Here is an 18,331-nt window from a genome sequence, read left to right on the forward strand (position 1 = left end):
GATGTTTGACAAAGGAGCAAAGCCAACAGAGAAAAGATAGTCTTTCCAACAAGTAGTCCTGGAACAACTAGACATCCACGTGCAACAAAAATGGAATCTAGACACAAACCGTATAAACTTCATAAAACTTAACTTAAAATGGATCACACTAAATGCAAAATGCAACACTATAAAACCATTAGCAGATAACATAGGAGGGAATTTAGATGACCTTGAGTATAGTGATGACTTTTTAGAAGCAACACCAAAGGCATGATCCATAGAATAAATAATGGATAAGCTGAATTTCATTAAAATGAAAAACTCCTGCTATGTAAAAAGCACCATCAAGAAAACAAAATGAAGGCTTCCCTGGTGGCGCAGTGGTTGAGAGTCCGCCTGATGATGCAGGGGACACGGGTTCGTGCCCCAGTCCGGGAAGATCCCAAATGCCGTGGAGCGGCTGGGCCCGTGAGCCATGGCCGCTGAGCCTGTGCGTCCGGAGCAACGGGAGAGGCCACAACAGTGAGAGGCCCGCGTACCGCAAAAAAAAAAAAAAGAAAAAAAGAAAATGACAAGCCACAGACTGAGAGAAAGTATTTGCAAAAGACAACTGATAAAGGATTATTATTCAAAATATACAAAGAACCCTTAAAACTCAACAATAAAAAAAATACAACAACCCAACTCAAAAAATGGGTGGAAGACCTTAACAGACACCTCACCAAAGAAGAAATACAGATAGCAGAAAAGCATGTAAAAAGATGCTCCAGATCATATGTCATCAAGAAAATGCAAACTAAAACAGCAGTGAGATACCACTATACACCTACTAAAATGGCCAAAATCCAAAACACTGATAACATCAAATGCTGGTGAGGAATTGTCATTCATTGCTGGTGGGAATGCGAGATGGTACAGCCACCCTGGAAGACAGTTTGGTGGTTTCTTACAAAACTAAACATACTTTTATCATATAATCCTTGATATTTTCCTAAAGGAATTGAAAGACTTATGTCCACACAAAAACCTGCACACAAATGTTTACAGCAGCTTTATTCGTAATTGCCAAAACTTGGAAGCAACCAAGATGTCCTTCATTAGGTGAATGGATAAATAAACTGTGGTCCATCCAGACAGTGGAATATTATTCAGCGCACAAGCCATGAAGAGACATGGAGGGACCTTAAATGCATATGACTTATTTTCCTGTGGGAGCCGCCAGGTTGAGAGGAGCACGGCCTTCTCCTCTCCCCGCCCTGGCGTGTGCTCGTCCACTGATATCAGTGTACTCCGAAAAGGGGGAGTCATCTGGCAAAAATGTCGCTTTGCCTGCTGTGTTCAAGGCTCCCATTCGACCAGATATTGTGAACTTTGTTCACACCAACTTGTGCAAAAACAACAGACAGCCCTATGCTGTCAGTGAATTAGCAGGTCATCAAACCAGTGCTGAGTCTTGGGTACTGGCAGAGCTGTGGCTCGAATTCCCAGGGTTCAAGGTGGCAGGACTCACCACTCTGGCCAGGATGCTCTTGGAAATATGTGTCGTGGGGGCCACATGTTTGCGCCAACCAAGACCTGGCGACGTTAGTACCGCAGAGCGAACACAACACCGAAGGGATACGCCATCTGCTCTGCACTGGCTGCCTCGGCGTTACCAGCGCTGGTCGTGTCTAAAGGTCATCGTATAGAGGAAGTTCCTGAACTTCCTCTGGTGGTTGAAGATAAAGATGAAGGCTACAAGAAGACCAAGGAGGTTGTTTTGCTTCTGAAGAAACTTAAAGCCTGGAATGATACCCAAAAGGTCTACGCCTCTCAGCAAATGAGACCTGGCAAAGGCAAAATGAGAAACCGTCGTCGTATCCAGCGCAGGGGACCCTGCGTCATCTGTAATCGGCGCATCATCAAGGCCTTCAGAAACATCCCTGGAATTACTCTGCCTAATGTGAGCAAACCGAACCTTTTGAAACTTGCTCCAGGTGGGCATGTGCTTCGCTCCTGCATTTGGACTGAAAGTGCTTTCCGCAAGTTAGGTGAGCTGTATGGCACTTGGCGTAAAGCTGCTCCCCTCAAGAGTAACTACAACCTCCCCATGCACATGGCTCAGTACAGACCTTAGCAGCACCTTGAAAAGCCCAGAGATCCAAAGAGCTCTCCGGGCAGCACGCAAGAGGATTCATCAGAGTCCCGCAAAGGAGTCCACCGAAAAGCCTGAGAGTCACGCTGAAGCTAAACCCACATGCAAAGACCACGCGCCGGAACACGATTCTTCGCCAGGCCAAGTACCACAAAATCCGGATGGATAGGGCAGCAACAGCACTAGAAGCCAGATCAGATGAGAAGGGGCTTCCAGGCAAGAGCCTGGGGCGGGGAAGAAAGGAAAGGAGGCTGTTGGCATTAAGAAGCAGAAGAAACCTTTGGTGGGAAAAAAGGCTGCAGTGACCAAGAAACCGGCAGCTGAAAAGAAGCCCGCAGAAAAGAAACCCACCTCAGAGCAAAAGAAGGTTGCTGCATAACCTTAAATTTGCTTATTACGTAGAGGCGAAATCATTTGGGACAGCTGATTTTGAATAAAGACCTGATTTTAAACAATGCATATGACTTAAGTGAAAGAAGCCTATCTGAAAAGCCTACAGACTGTATGATTCCAACTATATGACATCCTGCAAAGGGAAAAGCTATGGAGACAGTAAAAAGATCAGTGGCTGCCAGGGATTAGGGGAGGGAGGGATGAACAAGAGGAGAACGTAGGATTTTTAGGGCAGTGAAAATACTCTGTATGATATTATAATGATGGATATATGTCATTATACATTTGTCCAAACCCACAGAGTGTACAACACCAAGAGTGAACCCCACGTAAACTATGGATTTCGAGTGACAATGATGTGTCGATATAGGTTCACCCCTGGTAACAAACATACCATCTGGTGAAGATGTTGATACTGGGGAAAGCCATGCCTCTGTGGAGGCAGGGACTATATGGGAAACCTCTGTGCCTTCCCCTCAATTTTGCTGTGAACCTAAAACTGCTTTAAAAAATAAAGTCTATTAAAAAATGAAGAAAATACGACCACCAATTATAGGAATCTCATACTTTCTTAGACTGTAGAAAATATCTCAAAACTTAAAATATGAATGCTAATAAGCTTGTGGAAAAAAGATTAGTTTCCATGTCTAATGGCGTGGAGACGATGTGCTTGGAAAATGTAAAGAAAATGCACATTTGTTTTCCTCATAAATGTATATTCTTTCAAAACACGTCAAGGCTGAAAGTACTTCACGCTAAAAATATAGGTCAGTGGACAGATCAAAGTCTAAGTGGCATTTGCTGGAAGATCCCTGAGGTTTCAAAACCCTACTGGGACACCTCTGAGGTTAAGAGTCAAGATCACAGCATGGGCAGTGGGCACTGGCCGTGCAGGGCAGAAGTGACCAAGGCCACAGAGAGCGCTCGGGGGAGAGCAGGCTCGGATTTAATTCCAAGGTTAGGGAAAATGAATTTAAATGGGTTTACATCCATTTAAAAAAGAAAGAAAATGTGAATTTTGAAACCTCATTTCATGGCAAATTTAGAAACACACTACGGGTGCCCTTCCCCTTCTCCATGTGAGACAGGAAGGAAGGAAGGGAGAAGATGGCCCACGTGGACCACTTGACACCCCCAAGTGCCAGAGAGGAGGTTAAGGTCTTTTTCATTGTTTATGTGATTCTAACACAACGTGGCGACTTAGATCAGGAAATTCTTTTTCAATCAGAGAAGCAAATTCTCAGTGTGGTTAAGGAACACACTGAAGGCTACAAGGTGAGTGAAAACATAAAAGATCATTCATGATGGAATGTCTCCACGTTGGGGTCCTTTATCCATGAGAGGAGCCCTGAACCCTGGGCTCTGGTCCCAGCCCCACCTGCTACTGTCACCTTTGTTAACTCACACTAACCTTTGTTAACTACTAGGGTAGGAGAGCAGGAACTGGATTAGATAAAGATTTTGCTTTTGCTCTGCTACTCAAGCCTACCGTTCACCACATGGTTTATGTCTTACATTCATGTCTCTTTCCTGAAACTTGTCCTCTTAGCCACTTCACTGATTTTCTTCTTTCTTCTATAGTCTAGAAGTTCTACCTTGCTGCCATGATTTTTTCTCCTCTAATTTGCAATCCTTACTTCTTTCCTAAGCTTGGTCCTGATGGCAGCAATGTCATCATTGCCTAATAGACTAATAGAGTCTAATAGACTAGTTCCCTTCTTGGCTGGTCCCTCATGAGCATCTCTTTTGAAATAACCGCCTTGGCTACCATATCACTGTGCTCTTCTGATTATCCCACTTCTCTCTTACTTCCTCTGGTTCACTGACCGGTCTTGGTCATCATTCTTCTAGCATTCAGATCAGTGCCTGCCATGGATAGGGACTCAACAAATGTTTGTTCGGTAAATAATGTAATAAATAATGATGATTTTTTTTCAGGTCTTAATTAAGACATTGTGTTCCATTATTGAGAGATGTGTTGCTGGACCTTATATGGACAAATATGTTCAGGACCCTCAAGCTTCAAGATCAAGTTCAAATCATTCCCCTCCTACTTCTGGGAGTGGTAGTGTTACAACACATGCACCTCATGCTCTGACTTTCTCCTCAGGGCCCAGCAGACCTGCCTCCCAAACATTTCTACGTTCAAAATCATTTCACTCATTCTTTAAGATCCAGTACCCTCTCTTTCACAAAATTCCCTAGCATCTTTAAATTTGGAAAAACTGTCTTCTTCTGGGCTCACGAAACATTAAAAAAAATGAAATTTTTTTCAAATGCTTTTTCTTTAATAGCTTCTTCACTTATCTGCATTGAGTTTTAAAAATCTGTGAACTTAAAAATCTATGCATTTATTTACTCAGTCATTTATCCCAAGAGTCTATGTTAAAAATATCTATTGCCTTTTTACATACTAGCAGATGTGTTTTAGCTTTTTTTTAATTTGAATTTTAACTCAATGTTTCAGCTAACAAAAATCTGGTGGTACCTGCCTTCACAGAAGCCTACACACTGGAAAGGCCTACACTTCAACGCTACCCTGGAGAACTTCACGCCCTATAAAATGGTCCAGGTGTGTGAGGTGATAAAATTATGGATGTTTGAAAAGTTTTGGAGGTTTGGAGTCTCCTTAGCCTCACGGACTCTCTGGACTTTTTCTACAGCTGAGTAGAAAGCTGTGGGAATTTAGAATCACAATGAAAGTGCTGACAAAACCTTCCACAGGCAGCTCTCAGCAGGCCTGTCCTTCCGCAATCAGAAGCTCTTTGTGAGTTTCGGGGAGTGAATCTCCATGTGGTTTTATACTAAGGAATGCTTACACACCAATTGAATCAGTTGCTCCCTTTTGCTCCTGCTTGCATCTGGCTCAGTGTGATGGGATCTCATCCCTCCCGGTTGCATACATATAGGCTCCCATGCATGAGTGAGCAGTACGGTGGAAAAAAAAGACCTTTCTTAAATCAGTCAACAGGAAATGATCCCAGTTTTTTATTCCTGCTGAGTCATCAAGAAAATATTAGCCTCCATGTCTAAGGACTGCTTCAAAACCCAGTTTAACTCCAAGCTGCCCAATGAATGTAAAAGATCTCTAGACTCGACTGTACGCTCTGTGATGGCACACATTTGTCATAGAGAAGAGGTTTCATAGCGAAAACTATTTCATCGGTTGTGGGCGATTCCCTCATTCACCCACCCAATCAGAATTGGGTCAGAAAATCCTGATCGTGTAACTGTGTCTGTGGCTTCCTAGAAAAAGAAAAAAGCTATTTAGGAAAATACCATATTAAGCCACTTTTGAATTTTTTATTAAGTTGACCTCACTTTGACTGTGTTCAGCGAGGATCTGGGTTACTATTCACGGTAGTTATTTTTAGTTTTTAGAAATAACAATTACAGTACATCAATATTCAAAGTAAATACCTGCTCTGGGTTTGGGGTAAAGGTCAGGTGAGTGGGCTGCTGTTTCCTTTGTAAACAAACGAAAATGCCCAGAGAGCGTTGCTCATCACCCAGCTCTACAGGGATTCAGTCGTTAGTCACCGCAGAGCTGAGGGACAGTGCATCCTGGGAGAGATTCAGGGTGAAGTCAGGATGAGACGCTCTGTGCTTCGGAAAAACAGTCCCCTAGATAGTTAGATGTGTATCTCAGGGAGAATTTTAATGAACCCAGATTCTTGCATCTTCTATACATAGAAAAGCACTGAAATCATTAACTTGAGATATCTGTTCTTCAAGACCAGAAGTACCATTTTACCAGGATGTATGCTGGACTACACGCATTCCCAGCCAAAAATCATATCCATCCTGCTTCCTTTCCTACCTCTTTGGAAGAGTTTCCTCGGAGCTAAATTATCTAAATTTATTTATCACCCTGAGTAAAACTTAAACTCACAACTCCTACGTTGTACATTTTTTTTTTTAAGTTGACGCCTTGAAGGTACAAAGTGCTGAAAAATTACTGAAAGATTTGGGGAGGTTGGAGGTTGGCAAACAAGGAAGCCACAAGAAAGGCGAAGGAACAGTGAGCGTCTGGGGACATCATTCACTGCAGACAGCCCTTATGTCTGTTTGCTTCTTTGTTGCACCAACCTCTCCGCAACTTTCTGCCAAGTTGCTGCTCTCCCAAGCCAGGCGTGTGCAATTGTTCGCATCTGCTCACCAGCTACCCTCACCCCACCCAGTCTATCACCCAGGGCCTGGACAAGCACGCGCCCATGCTCACTCACATCTCACTGAGAAGGAGAGGGAGAGAGAAGGGATACTGAGTGGAAAAATACCAAGATTTATGCTGGGTTATTGGAGATAATTAAGTAGGACCTAAAAATAGTCACGCCCTTATTTCATATTATGTTCAAAATGATTCAAATTCAAAACTATTCACAGCTGTGCTGGGGGCTGCTACCACACAGAGTTGATTTCAAGCACTTGAATCAACGATCAGCAAATGAAGCTTCTCTCTGTTCTTCCAAGTATAACTTGGAGTGGTACCATGACTCAGAGGCTATTGAATGTGAAATAAAGGGATCAATAATATCATTACCCTCATGACACCCATCGTTTATTCTGCCAATACTTTTCAATAGAGAGGAGCAGTGCGGCCAACGCGCCCTGTCGGGTGTGTGAGCGTCTCTTACAAAGATGTTGATGATGGGTCTTTAAAATTCAACTCCATATATGTATTGATTAAGCAGACTGGTAGTTTACTATTTTATTGACTGACTTATTGATAACCCCCAAACACTGAACGATGCAGAAACAGGCTGCAAAGTAAGACGTAGAGAAAAATATGTGTATTTTTTAAGTATATATGCAGGATTTACCCTGCTACTAGAAATCTTTTTCAAGTATGAGGAACAAATCGAATCATGTACCACAAGTAACACCAACAGTCCCATTCATTTGAGGGGACTGTTATCCGCCAGCATCGCTGAACGGACAGGTGTAGACAAAACCACTGGCCTCCCTCTTCTGGTTTTGTTCAGGTTGCTATCTTTTCTTTACTGAACATGACAAAATGTTAGGCTTCAGTTGTGACCCAGCTCAAAGGCTGCTCTTTTCATGAAAACTTCCCTGATTCTTCCAATATTCCCTGACGTCAGACGGCACCGCATTTCTACTTTCTGTGTATCATTTTCTTTCTTTCTTTTTTATTTTTACTGAAGTATAGTTGATTTACAATGTTGCAACAATCTCTGCTGTACAGCAAAGTGACTCAGTTATACACATACATACATTCTTTTTTAATATTCTTTTCCATTATGGTTTATCACAGGAGATTGGATATAGTTCCCTGTGCTCTACAGTAAGACCTTGGTGTTTATCCATTCTAAATGTAATCCTTTGCATCTACCAACCCCAAACTCACCGGCCAACCTTCTCCCTCCCCGCTCCCCCTTGGCAAGCCAAGTCTGTTCTCTATGTCTATGAGTCTGTTTCTGTTTTGTAGATAGGTTCTTTTGTGCCATATTTTAGATTCCACATATAAGTGATATCATACGGTTATTTGTCTTTCTCTTTCTGACTCACTTCACTTAGTATGGTAATCTCTAGTTGCGTCCATGTTGCTGCAAATGGCATTATTTCATTCTTTTTCATGGCTGAGTAGTATTCCATTGTATATGCATGTACCATGTCTTCTTTATCCATTCATCTGTTGACGGACATTTAGGCTGCTTCCATGTTTTGGCTATTGTGATCTGTATCATTTTCTATAAGAGATCATTTTATGTCACCAAAGGGCCTTAACATGGCCACCAACAGTATAGAGCACATTGAATAATAACAATTTTTTGGTCTTCCTTTTCCCTTAGGTTGAATTCTTTGAGAGCAGGGGCTATGCCACTTGGTTTTGTATCAAGTACACCTAGCCTAGGGCTTTGTCACCCAGCAGACATTCATTCTTCCTTTTATTCAATGAATATCCACCAACTGCTTGTAATGGGCCCAGAGCAGAGGGTCCATGCAGCCGGGAAGGAATGCGTGCCAGCCTCTGCTGTGACATCATCACCCACATCAGCCTCTACGGAACTTGTCAGCACCTGGGAGGGAGGACGTGCTGTCTTTTTCTAATACCCAGTGGGCCTTCACACTAACTACTGTTGAATACATTTAACATATCCATAAAGCCAAAAGAAATCACAACTGTCCAGTGTAAAGGCTGCTGGTTTATAATTTTTGTGTGGTTTAGCTCTTTAAAAGTTTTCTTGGGTCAGATTTTTGTTATGTGTTTTGAGGAACCTATGTCTACTTTCCTAACAATTTTGGTTCAGATTAAAAGTCTTTGATGAAGCTGTTCTTAAAATTTTGTTTCATCAAAAATGAGCTGCTGCTTTATTGAACAGATTTACTAAAGTTTACGTGGTGGGCACAGTGAAGTAACAAGGGAAGAAACTAGGACACGTCTTGGAATTAAGCCCTTCCTATTCCAATGGGCACCATGAAGAGCTCTTTCCCAAATCTCAAAAGATTTGTCCCATTGCCAGTCCTTGTCACATTTATTGCCCTCACTGACTTCCTGTGCATTTGGATCAGAAAGTTGAGACATTGCAGAACTCTCAAGAAACGTACTTTAAAATTGCCAGTTTGACATTAAGTATCAAAAGCCTTCAAGCCCGCAAGCTTGTCCTCAAATCCACCCATTTCACTTTAGGTATTTAACTAAGGCTGTAAAGATTTTCTTAATGTGTTTATAATAGGATTATCATAGGATTATTGATTATGGTGACTACAGATGATCACTCATCATTTCAAAAACAGGGAATTAGTGGAAAAGAAAAAGATAATCCATGTGCTAGTAAATCACGCAGTAGTTAGAAATGATGTAGAATTACATACATCGTCATGGACATATACTCATGATGTATTGCCAAAAAAGAGGAGGTTACAAAATAGTACCCATATTTTAATTCTATTTTAATGTAATATATACGAAACATGAAAGAACTCGATATGCACTAAAATATAATTAATTGTGGTAATGTGGTAGTAGGTGATATGGGACAATTTTTAAAAAAATAAAGATTAGAGTTATCACGGTGTGCTTGTTTATGTGCGACGGCAATGATCCAGTAGGAAGGAGAAATTGATGATGCAGGAGAGAGAGAGGGTAATTTCATGAACAAGATGCTTATGTAGGTGAGAGGGCACGGGATCCAGCACAGAAGAAGAGGGATCAAGAGATGAGAGCAGGCACAGCTTACCCATAGTAAACGGAGGGAAGCCAGGTGATGGGTGCAGAAGGAGGTGGGGTTAGCTTTGGGAAAATAAAGCCGTTCTTATTGCACTGCTTCTGTTTTCTCACTGACATAGGAAGCGAAAGCAGTGGTTTGAAGTGATGGAGGCAGATGGAAGTGTGAGGACACAGAAGAAGGAAGGAAACAGTGAGTTTTGTAGCAGGAGAGTGAATTTCAAGGAGGAACAATGTCGGATGCTTGACAGTGCTGAGTGACCACTCGACATCTGTGGTCAGACGTTTCAGAGAGACGTAGCAGTTGCCAAACTCGGCTGCTTGGATATATTTAATATGACACAGTCTCCATGGTCTAAGGCACTACGTGCCTTCCACGTAGTGTCTGTGATGCAGCGTGAACTGCCCTCTAGTGAAGAACGGGCTCAAGCAGGGGCTGCGTGGTCCCTCTGTGTGGGACGGGGACCTAGACCTGCTCTCGTTTTCTCTCATCCCATCTAGAAGACGGAACAGCTCTTCTGAAATACACCCAGATGAGTTAGGCCTTTCTAAATATGTTTTGTCACGTTCTTTATAATGTCACATTACAAACTTTTAATAAAAAGTGAATTTTTTTTAGGACAGATTTTACAGCCCTTCACACACCATCATGCACACAATAGACATTCGATAAATGTGTTAATGAACTTAACGAAAATAGCGACAGAAAAACAGACAGATCAAAAGGGACGGGACACAGTCCCACTCACAGGCTGACTCTCTCCCCGGCATTTTCCCTCCCCTGCAGAAATCCATGGGTGGCGCCGGGTGCAGAGACAGGAACTCGGCACAGAGGACTTGGGCCTGGGGGTTGATGGGTTCCTTCTCTAACCTCAGCCTCGGGAAGGTAGCCGGGCATGGCTCCACCTGCTTTACCATAAAATGGAGCAACTGGAAATCCAGTGGTTTAGGTCGTCTTAAAAGTCCTCATCAGGATGTGACAAAGGAGGCAGTTGTCACACTCAAGGTGTCTCCTACCGTGATTGGCTGGGGATCGTGTTTGTTTAAGGAGAGCCCCTTAACCCTTGACTTCCCTGTAGTCTCGTGGGATGCAAGACAGGAAAAGAATAATTAGAAACTTCTTCCAGCCCCCTTTGCTTTCTTCCGTTCGTGAAGTATTCAGGATAAACTGTAGGCAAAACGGGCAACCATGGGGGTTTTGGATACGAAGAAATCGGAATCGAGGTAGGTGTAGGTGTCTTTTCCTGCTCAGCAAAGCTTTCCTGGGCACACGGCCTGTGGGAAAGCAATGGTTCCTAACTCACTCTGTCCATCACAGCTTAAACACACAGGGAGTGTAAAAGAGATTTTCCAACAATGGCGAGTAAAGGTGGAAACTGGAAATGAAGAACTAAAGCCATCTGGAAAAAGTGGAAACAATTGTGCTGCTAGGTAGGCACCCACTTGCATCTGGTGAGAGCCCGATTTCTTCTGTTTTAGATGGTTCCTTCCAGGAAGCGCTGTTCCTACACGAAGGCTCTGCAGCGCGGGCGTGCACACCTGGCCGTCAGAGCCAGGTGACTGTGCTGGATGCAGCCTGGGCCGTCGTGCACACGTTCTGGCTGAGACGCTTTCACAGTGTGTGCGCGGTGACCCCGCACGGCATCCCGGGCCGCTCCGAGGAGCTTCCACCCCCACGGGCTTCCACCCCATGGCGCGGCTCTGAGCAACGCTGCCAGCTAGGCAGGACCTGTGGACACCTGTACGTGCACGAATCAGTACCCTCTCCGCCAGCTGGTCTACACAACCAAAGCCGAGTGCTCAGAGCATCACGAAGCTAGAAGTGACTTCAGAGACCCTCCAGCCCAGCCAGCCCTTTTATAAGGAGGGGTAACTTTGGTCTGTAGAAGGTAGTTAACCTTCTACCTTTGCTTGCACCATCTATAAGAGATAGAATCAAATGTCCTGGATGGGTTTGAGATGTTGCTTGAAAATAGGACTGACAGGCCTTGGGTCGCATCTTACATCTCTAACACAGAGGGCTGCATCCTCTGCCCAGAGACCAACAAGAGCGCTTTGCCCATCTCTGCTTACCACACACAGTCCTTCTACATCTCTCTGCCCCTCCTTCTGTCCTTCCTGCCTGCCTTGCTGTCTCGCTCGCTCTCTCCAGGTGGGGATATGGGATTGGACTGGAAACATAGCGCCGTGTAAACTGGAAGCTCTAAGCACAGGCTGCTGTACTGTCTCATGTTCCATGTGCTGTCTTACTTGTGCGGGTACAGTTGAGACTCCCTGAGTATTTCTTGCCCTCCAGAGACAGATGTTCCCAGGGAAATGCCAGATTCAATGGAGAGCAGCAATTCCGTCAAAGATGGCAGTGTGGAGTGGAAGGAACTGGATATTCATGCTTAAGTTTCTGCTCGACCCTGATTCCTGGTCTCAGAACAGGAGCTGAATTCTCCTTCCTGGGACAGGACAAACCGAGAAACAAGTATGCTTTACTTAGCTCTCCGCTGAGCCTGTTGGCCTCCAGTACAGCGAGGCCTCTCTGACTTAATTATTCAATAAGTAAGGAGCCCTGAGAAAGGGTTTTCACAGCCGACAGGGTTTTAGGGCTACACCAACTTCCACAAGGGGAACTCAGTTTTCAGCATCAGTGTTAAATGTTGTACTTCTTCTTGTTTGATTTTTTAATTTGTTTTAAAAGAGTGTCCATCAGAGAGCAGTAGATGGTTGAAATCGGATTAAAAAAGCATTTTTCTTTCTGTCCTACAAATAATAATTTTAGACATAGTCATTTATGGAAATAACTTGCAGACTTAAGACCACTCTTACCTGCTAAATAAAAATATTTTGAAGATTTGAATTCAGAGCTATTTGCAGATACCTCACAGCTTTCATGCCATTGATTATGTGCATGCATTACAGAAAGTTATGCTTTTACATATAAATCTTAAGAATCTTTTACCATAAAGATATGTGAAAATACACGTCAGACTCGGTTCTATCACATTCATTTTTCTTTTCCTAGAGAGGAAAGGCTCAGTTCTTATAATTCACATCAGTTTAATTTGTAAGCTGGTTCATTTGTAAGGGGGGTCATCTGTCAGCAGAGGGTTGAATTTAGAAGCTCTCTCTGCAGATAAGTTTCTCCTCAAAATGCAAGAGGATTGAGATGGCATTGCCTGAGCTGGTCTTCGTTTGCTGGAGGTTTTGTGGTGGTTGTTTGCTGTCAGGTAGCTCCTCTCTTCGGTCTTTTAACACAACTTTCTGCCCATCTCCCTGCTTAAACAGTGGCAACCGTAAGATCAGCTCAGTGGCCCTTATTCCTCATCCTGTGTTCAGTGACTTGCGTTAATCCTAGAGATCTTTGCATCCAACTGTCTTTTGACCACCTTGGGAGTGACACAGGACATATTCTCCCCATGGCTCTCTGATTTTGACAGCAAGGCTCGCCTTGGCCAAGGACGAGGTCCCGCTCCCAAAGTCTGTAGCGAACCTGATGCAACAGTGAGCTTAGCCGCTAAGCTGGGGACACCAGGCATCCGGGAAGAGCCACAACTCCAAAAAACACATATTTTGATTCTTATGTTTAGAATGAATAATCTGATAAAGACAAAGAATTGTCTTTTCTCTATGTTTTTTTTTTTCTATAAAACTTTACATAAAGCTCTCAAACGGAAAAGGTGATCTCATTTTCTCACACCCTCCCTCTCCTTTCCTTCTCCATCTCCATCATCTTTAGGATAAAAACTTCTCTGTGATGTTACAGATCTTTTAGGAAACTAGCAGAGACCGTCAGGAATCTCGGGCCACCCAGGAAGGTGGCTTGCCACACTCCTCACTTGTGCCTGGGGTTTTCTCTTCCAGAGAGTTCTCAGGTGTGTAACTATACCAAGGGGGTGCCAAGGTCTTCTGGAGATGAGAACTTGACAGAGATTCAGTTTGATGTTGACTTTGAGTTTGTATCCTCACGTACAGACCACCTCCTGATGCACACGCCTGACCCCGTAAGTTTACTGAGCATTCACGGATGCAGTGGTGGAATAGCACTGTCAAGGAGTTTGGAGATCATCTAGTTTAGTTTGAGAAACCGGGACCCAGAGAGGTTAAGTGACTTGTACCAGGTCTCACAGCGAGCAAGTGAGATAAGCAAAGCCGGAGCCTCCCTCTGCAGCGTGTGGTGTCTCACGTCTAAAGAGGCTCGTCCACGGATAATTCACGTGGGGGAGGTGGATAAAGCTTGCCTCCCCCAGGCTTTTCTCCTCTGCTTCTGTGCTAACATCCGTTTTCTCTTTCTTCCATTTTGCTTACTAGCATGGGAGGCTCCCACCCCATGGACCTCTTTGACTCCCTTCTCAAACTTCTTGGACTGAAGCTATTCTCGTGTGGAACCAGGGTAGGGCCAGGACTTCATAAATCAGTGGGCCCCTGGCTACCAGCAAACACTCCATCTCTCTTTTCCTGTACTATGCGTCCCCCTCCCTCCAATTAGTAAAGTATCCAGCCCAGGCTTATGTGCTCCTTGCTATAAAAAGTTATAAGGACCTTGTAGAGATTCCCCAGACCAACCAGATCGGATGAGAGGATGGCCCAGTACATACAGCGAGTCACAGCAAGGCTCTGCTGAGACTGAAACAAAACGAGCACATTACAGAACGTTACCTGTTTAACAACATCTATTTCGTTACAGGATTGACAAATTACCAGGAAACTATGCAGAAAATGTTACCTATCCATCCTCCCCCAGCCATGTAGTCACCTGTGTACCCACTGGTCTGTCTAATCTGCTTCTAGAAAAGATTTCAGCAGCAGGCCCTAAGGAAACGTCGGGGCGGGTCTGTTATCAACGGAATCGTCTTACTGATGAGATGATCAAACAGGACGGCAAAACCCCAAAATATGAATCCGACTGTAATATTCATTTTATAAAACTTAGTACTACATAAACAATACATTATTAAATGCTGACAACATTTTCCCATATGACCTTCTTTGTAAAAATATTAAGGTAATCTTTATCGTTTCCTTTAATCTCTCGCCTTTTGTGTCCTAATATCAAAAAGAAATGGTGGCGATTACCCTAATATTCAAGTATGTATTATATATTTAAATTTATACATAAGTGTATATAATATGTGTAATAGTTAATATACATACAACATTAGAGAGGGCTATAGGTCTTTTTTCAAATTTTTGGAAGTTATCGTACAAGCCAGAAAGCTTCAGTGGATTCTGCTCTCATATGGAGCAAGTGTAAAATCATAAGGATTTTTTTTCCTACTCGGGGGGCAGCTTGAGGGCAAAAGAGTCTTTCTGTAAATTACCCATGACAAGTGATGGTGAAAAAGAAAATAGGCCTCATTCGCAAATACAGGTGTCAAGCGGCCGACAAGAACCCAGAGCACCGTGACCTGCGTCAAAGGGTAACGGAACGGTCCTCGGGTTGTGAGAAAAGGAGCCGACCACCTTTCCCCAAATGCAGAAAGTGAGCTGCAAGCCCTTACCTTGGAGGGCCTGCAGGCTGTGAGTCTGTACGATGATGCAGAGCTGCAGCACCAGCTGGGGAGCGCTCTCCAGGAAGGTGGCGAGCAGGTGCAGCATGCTCACGTCTGCGTACTCGTAGACCATCTTCCAGTAAAACCTCCACCGGCCATTCTCTCCGCCCTGTCGACTTCGAATACCTAAGTATATCGTGTGGAAATACCTAGAAAGGAAACACAGAGAAAAAGAAAGACCGGAGTGATAACTAATCCTTCAAACACCAGGGCTGTTTTTTCTCTTCTGCAAACCGCCATATATGTGCAAGCACGTCCATGAAACAACTACCTTAGTGACTTATCACTTAAGGTCCCAAGTTGGCCCTTATTCTTAAAGGTTCACTTTGAGGAGTCACTGCAATTTTTGTCTTCGTTAAAGCATTCCACTGCATTGTAATATGAAGAGGGAGGTGAGACACAGGTGTAGAAGGGATTTTCCACCTTGATAATCTACAGACACCCTTCCTGGTCAGTTCCACCATGTGCTCAATGGTCCTCAGCAGATGGATGTCTCCAAGGGCATGATGCAAGTCAAGCTCTAGGACGTATGTGTTTGTAAACACTCCTGATGCCTTTTTCAAAAGCTTTTACTATTGAAAATTTCAAAGCTATACAAAAGAAGAAAAAAACAGTGTATTGAATCCATAATAAAATTACCCCACTGCTTCAAGAAAATTTCCTGATAATAATCACCAATGTGGTAATCTTAAGTATTGCATATTAACTTTCCAAAAGTGTTTGGAAAAGTATGAGAATGAAAGCAGGCTTGGCAATCCTGAAAGCCAGTGGCATTTCCCGCTGGGTGTGAAAGATGCTGTCTCTGAATGGTCATCACATTTTATTCTGACAAACTTGTATTTGTTCTTTAATACCATGAAAAAGAAGTCAAATTATCCTATGGAGAGAAAAGACAAGAGGGTATAGATACTACAAAGAAAGTAAAGTGACATAGTCTTTGATCTAATTACTGCTCTGGCTTTCTTGTTCTTTGGGTCATGATGTGCTCATTCCTTATGAATAGTGATGAAGTTCTCAAAATCAGGTCCTTGAGTAACAGGCCGGCGCTGTTAGGGAGAGAGTTTCTGAAACTGGTCCTCCTGCATCACCTTTGTTTCTGATCCATCCCCTGAGGGTCACATTGAACAAATCCAATTCATCTTTTCTACACAACCTTTCTAATACTGGAAGACACCTCAGAGTCCCCAGAGATTTCCACTTTCCTCCCCTCCCTTCCAAAAGTCCTAGTGTCCCCAGCCACATGTCCCATGACCCCCCAAGTCCCCTGACACCCTGGTCATTCTCTGAACATGCTTCAATTTCTCCTTCACAGCACTTGGAACTTTAATTACTTCTAAATGTAATATGTATATATACAATGGAATATTACTCAGTTATTAAAAAGAACGAAATAATGCCACTTGCAGCAACACGGATGGACCTGGAGATTATCATACTGAGCGAAGTAACTCAGACAGAGAAAGACAAATATCATATGTTACTGAAACGGAGCAGGACCCTATTGTTCTTCCCCCCCCCCCCCGCCCCCACCATGTCCTCCGCCTGCCTTTTGTCTGTGGAAGAAAATTAGCCAAAGAATAAGTTTAATCAGAGAAGTGAGAAAATGCAGAAACAGAGGAAAACAGTCCTAGGAGACCAAATAATAAGTTTAGTCCTTAAGCATAGTCAAGGACCTGTAGTTCCTCCTTAAGGGCTATGGATAATTTTCTGAGCCGTATCCTGGGAGCTGTCTTACAGATACTGAATCCTCCTCCGGGTCGAAGAAGGTAACTAACTACATGATGACCAGGCTGTAGTCATGACATAAGCTGCCACAATTCCAAGAATTGGCCTCAGAGAAATGGAAACAAACCAACCCTGGGACTGAAGATCACCTGTACCTCAAACAATCGAGATGACGCTGGTCAGACCACCGATGACCAATTTCAAGATGCCTGTCAGAGCTGCCTGTGCATGTTTCTGCATGTAGCCCCCTCCCTCTGCCTATAAAAGCTCTTGCTCCTTGAGTATCAGGGGGAAGGCCTTTGGACAGGAGTCCGCCCTTCCCCCTGGTTGCCGGCCTCCAAAATAAAGCAACCTTTCCTTTCCTACCAACACTTGTCTCTCGAGAATTGACTTTTGAGTGGTGTAACAATATCACTTCTGTGCAGAATCTTAAAAAAGTGACACAAATGAACTTATTTACAAAACAGAAACAGACTCACAGACTTAGAGGGCGAACTTATGTTACTGGGGTAATGGGGGGGGATAGATTGGGAATTTGGGATTGACATGTACACATGGCTATATTTAAAATAGATAACCAAAAAGGACTTGCTGTACAGCACAGGGGACTCCGCTCAATACTCTGTAATAACCTAAATGGGAAGAGAATTTGAAAAAGAATAGATACATGTGTACATATAACTGAATCACTTTGTTGTACACCTGAAACTAACACAACATTGTTAATCAACTATACTCCAATATAAAATAAAAATTTAAAAAAAAATAAAAATTTTAAAATAATATGGATTTATGTTATATTTTCCCTCCCTGTGAATCCAAAGCTTTCCTCTGCTATAAGTGTCTTGATCAAGTGGACTGTAGGTCAACATTCCTAAGCTGCTTTGCCACAGTTTTTACTGATTTACGTAAAATTGGTTTGTATATTTTCCTTTGTGTTCCATTTCATTCATTCCTTCCATGAATCACATTTGAAAATTTGATTCTGGAACAGAAATAAAAGGTGACTTTGTCTTCCCATCACAGTATTATGGTACAGGACAGTGGCAGGGGGGAAGGTAGGGGTTACCAGAGCCGCAGGGGCTCGTTTAACACCTATACGTCACTGAATACAAAGGTTGCCATCTTGCTTGAAGAAAGTTGACCAGAAAGTCAAAGTCCTTATAATAATTTTATCTGACTACTTAAAAATTCCAAGGTTGCCCCAAAACACACGCATTATATATATAATATATATTTATACAAGCATTATATATATGGGTAATATGAATGTGCAAAAGATTTCAGAATTTAAAAAATTCAGAACATGCAAAAATTTCCAAAAAAGCCCAAGGAAACTACATATGTAAAGACACAAAGATGAGGAAAATG

At 43.1% G+C, this 18,331-nt stretch overlaps 1 protein-coding gene and 1 pseudogene across 1 annotated transcript in view; one reads left to right on the forward strand and one right to left on the reverse strand.

The window, feature by feature from the left end:
• The window catches only part of XKR4 (XK related 4), a 321,586-nt gene that overhangs the window by 88,293 nt on the left and 214,962 nt on the right, over positions 1 to 18,331 (reverse strand). Inside the window, exon 2 of the mRNA XM_022556886.3 lies at positions 15,185 to 15,384. Coding sequence (XP_022412594.1) covers positions 15,185 to 15,384 — 200 coding nt within the window. The remainder of the gene's footprint in view (positions 1 to 15,184; positions 15,385 to 18,331) is intronic.
• LOC149747063 (large ribosomal subunit protein uL4 pseudogene) lies at positions 384 to 3,191 on the forward strand (annotated as a pseudogene).

This window comes from Delphinapterus leucas, chromosome 17 (assembly GCF_059928025.1).
Source record: "Delphinapterus leucas isolate spDelLeu-1000000601 "Yukka" chromosome 17, BTC_Dleu_Yukka2, whole genome shotgun sequence".
NCBI lineage: Eukaryota > Metazoa > Chordata > Mammalia > Artiodactyla > Monodontidae > Delphinapterus > Delphinapterus leucas.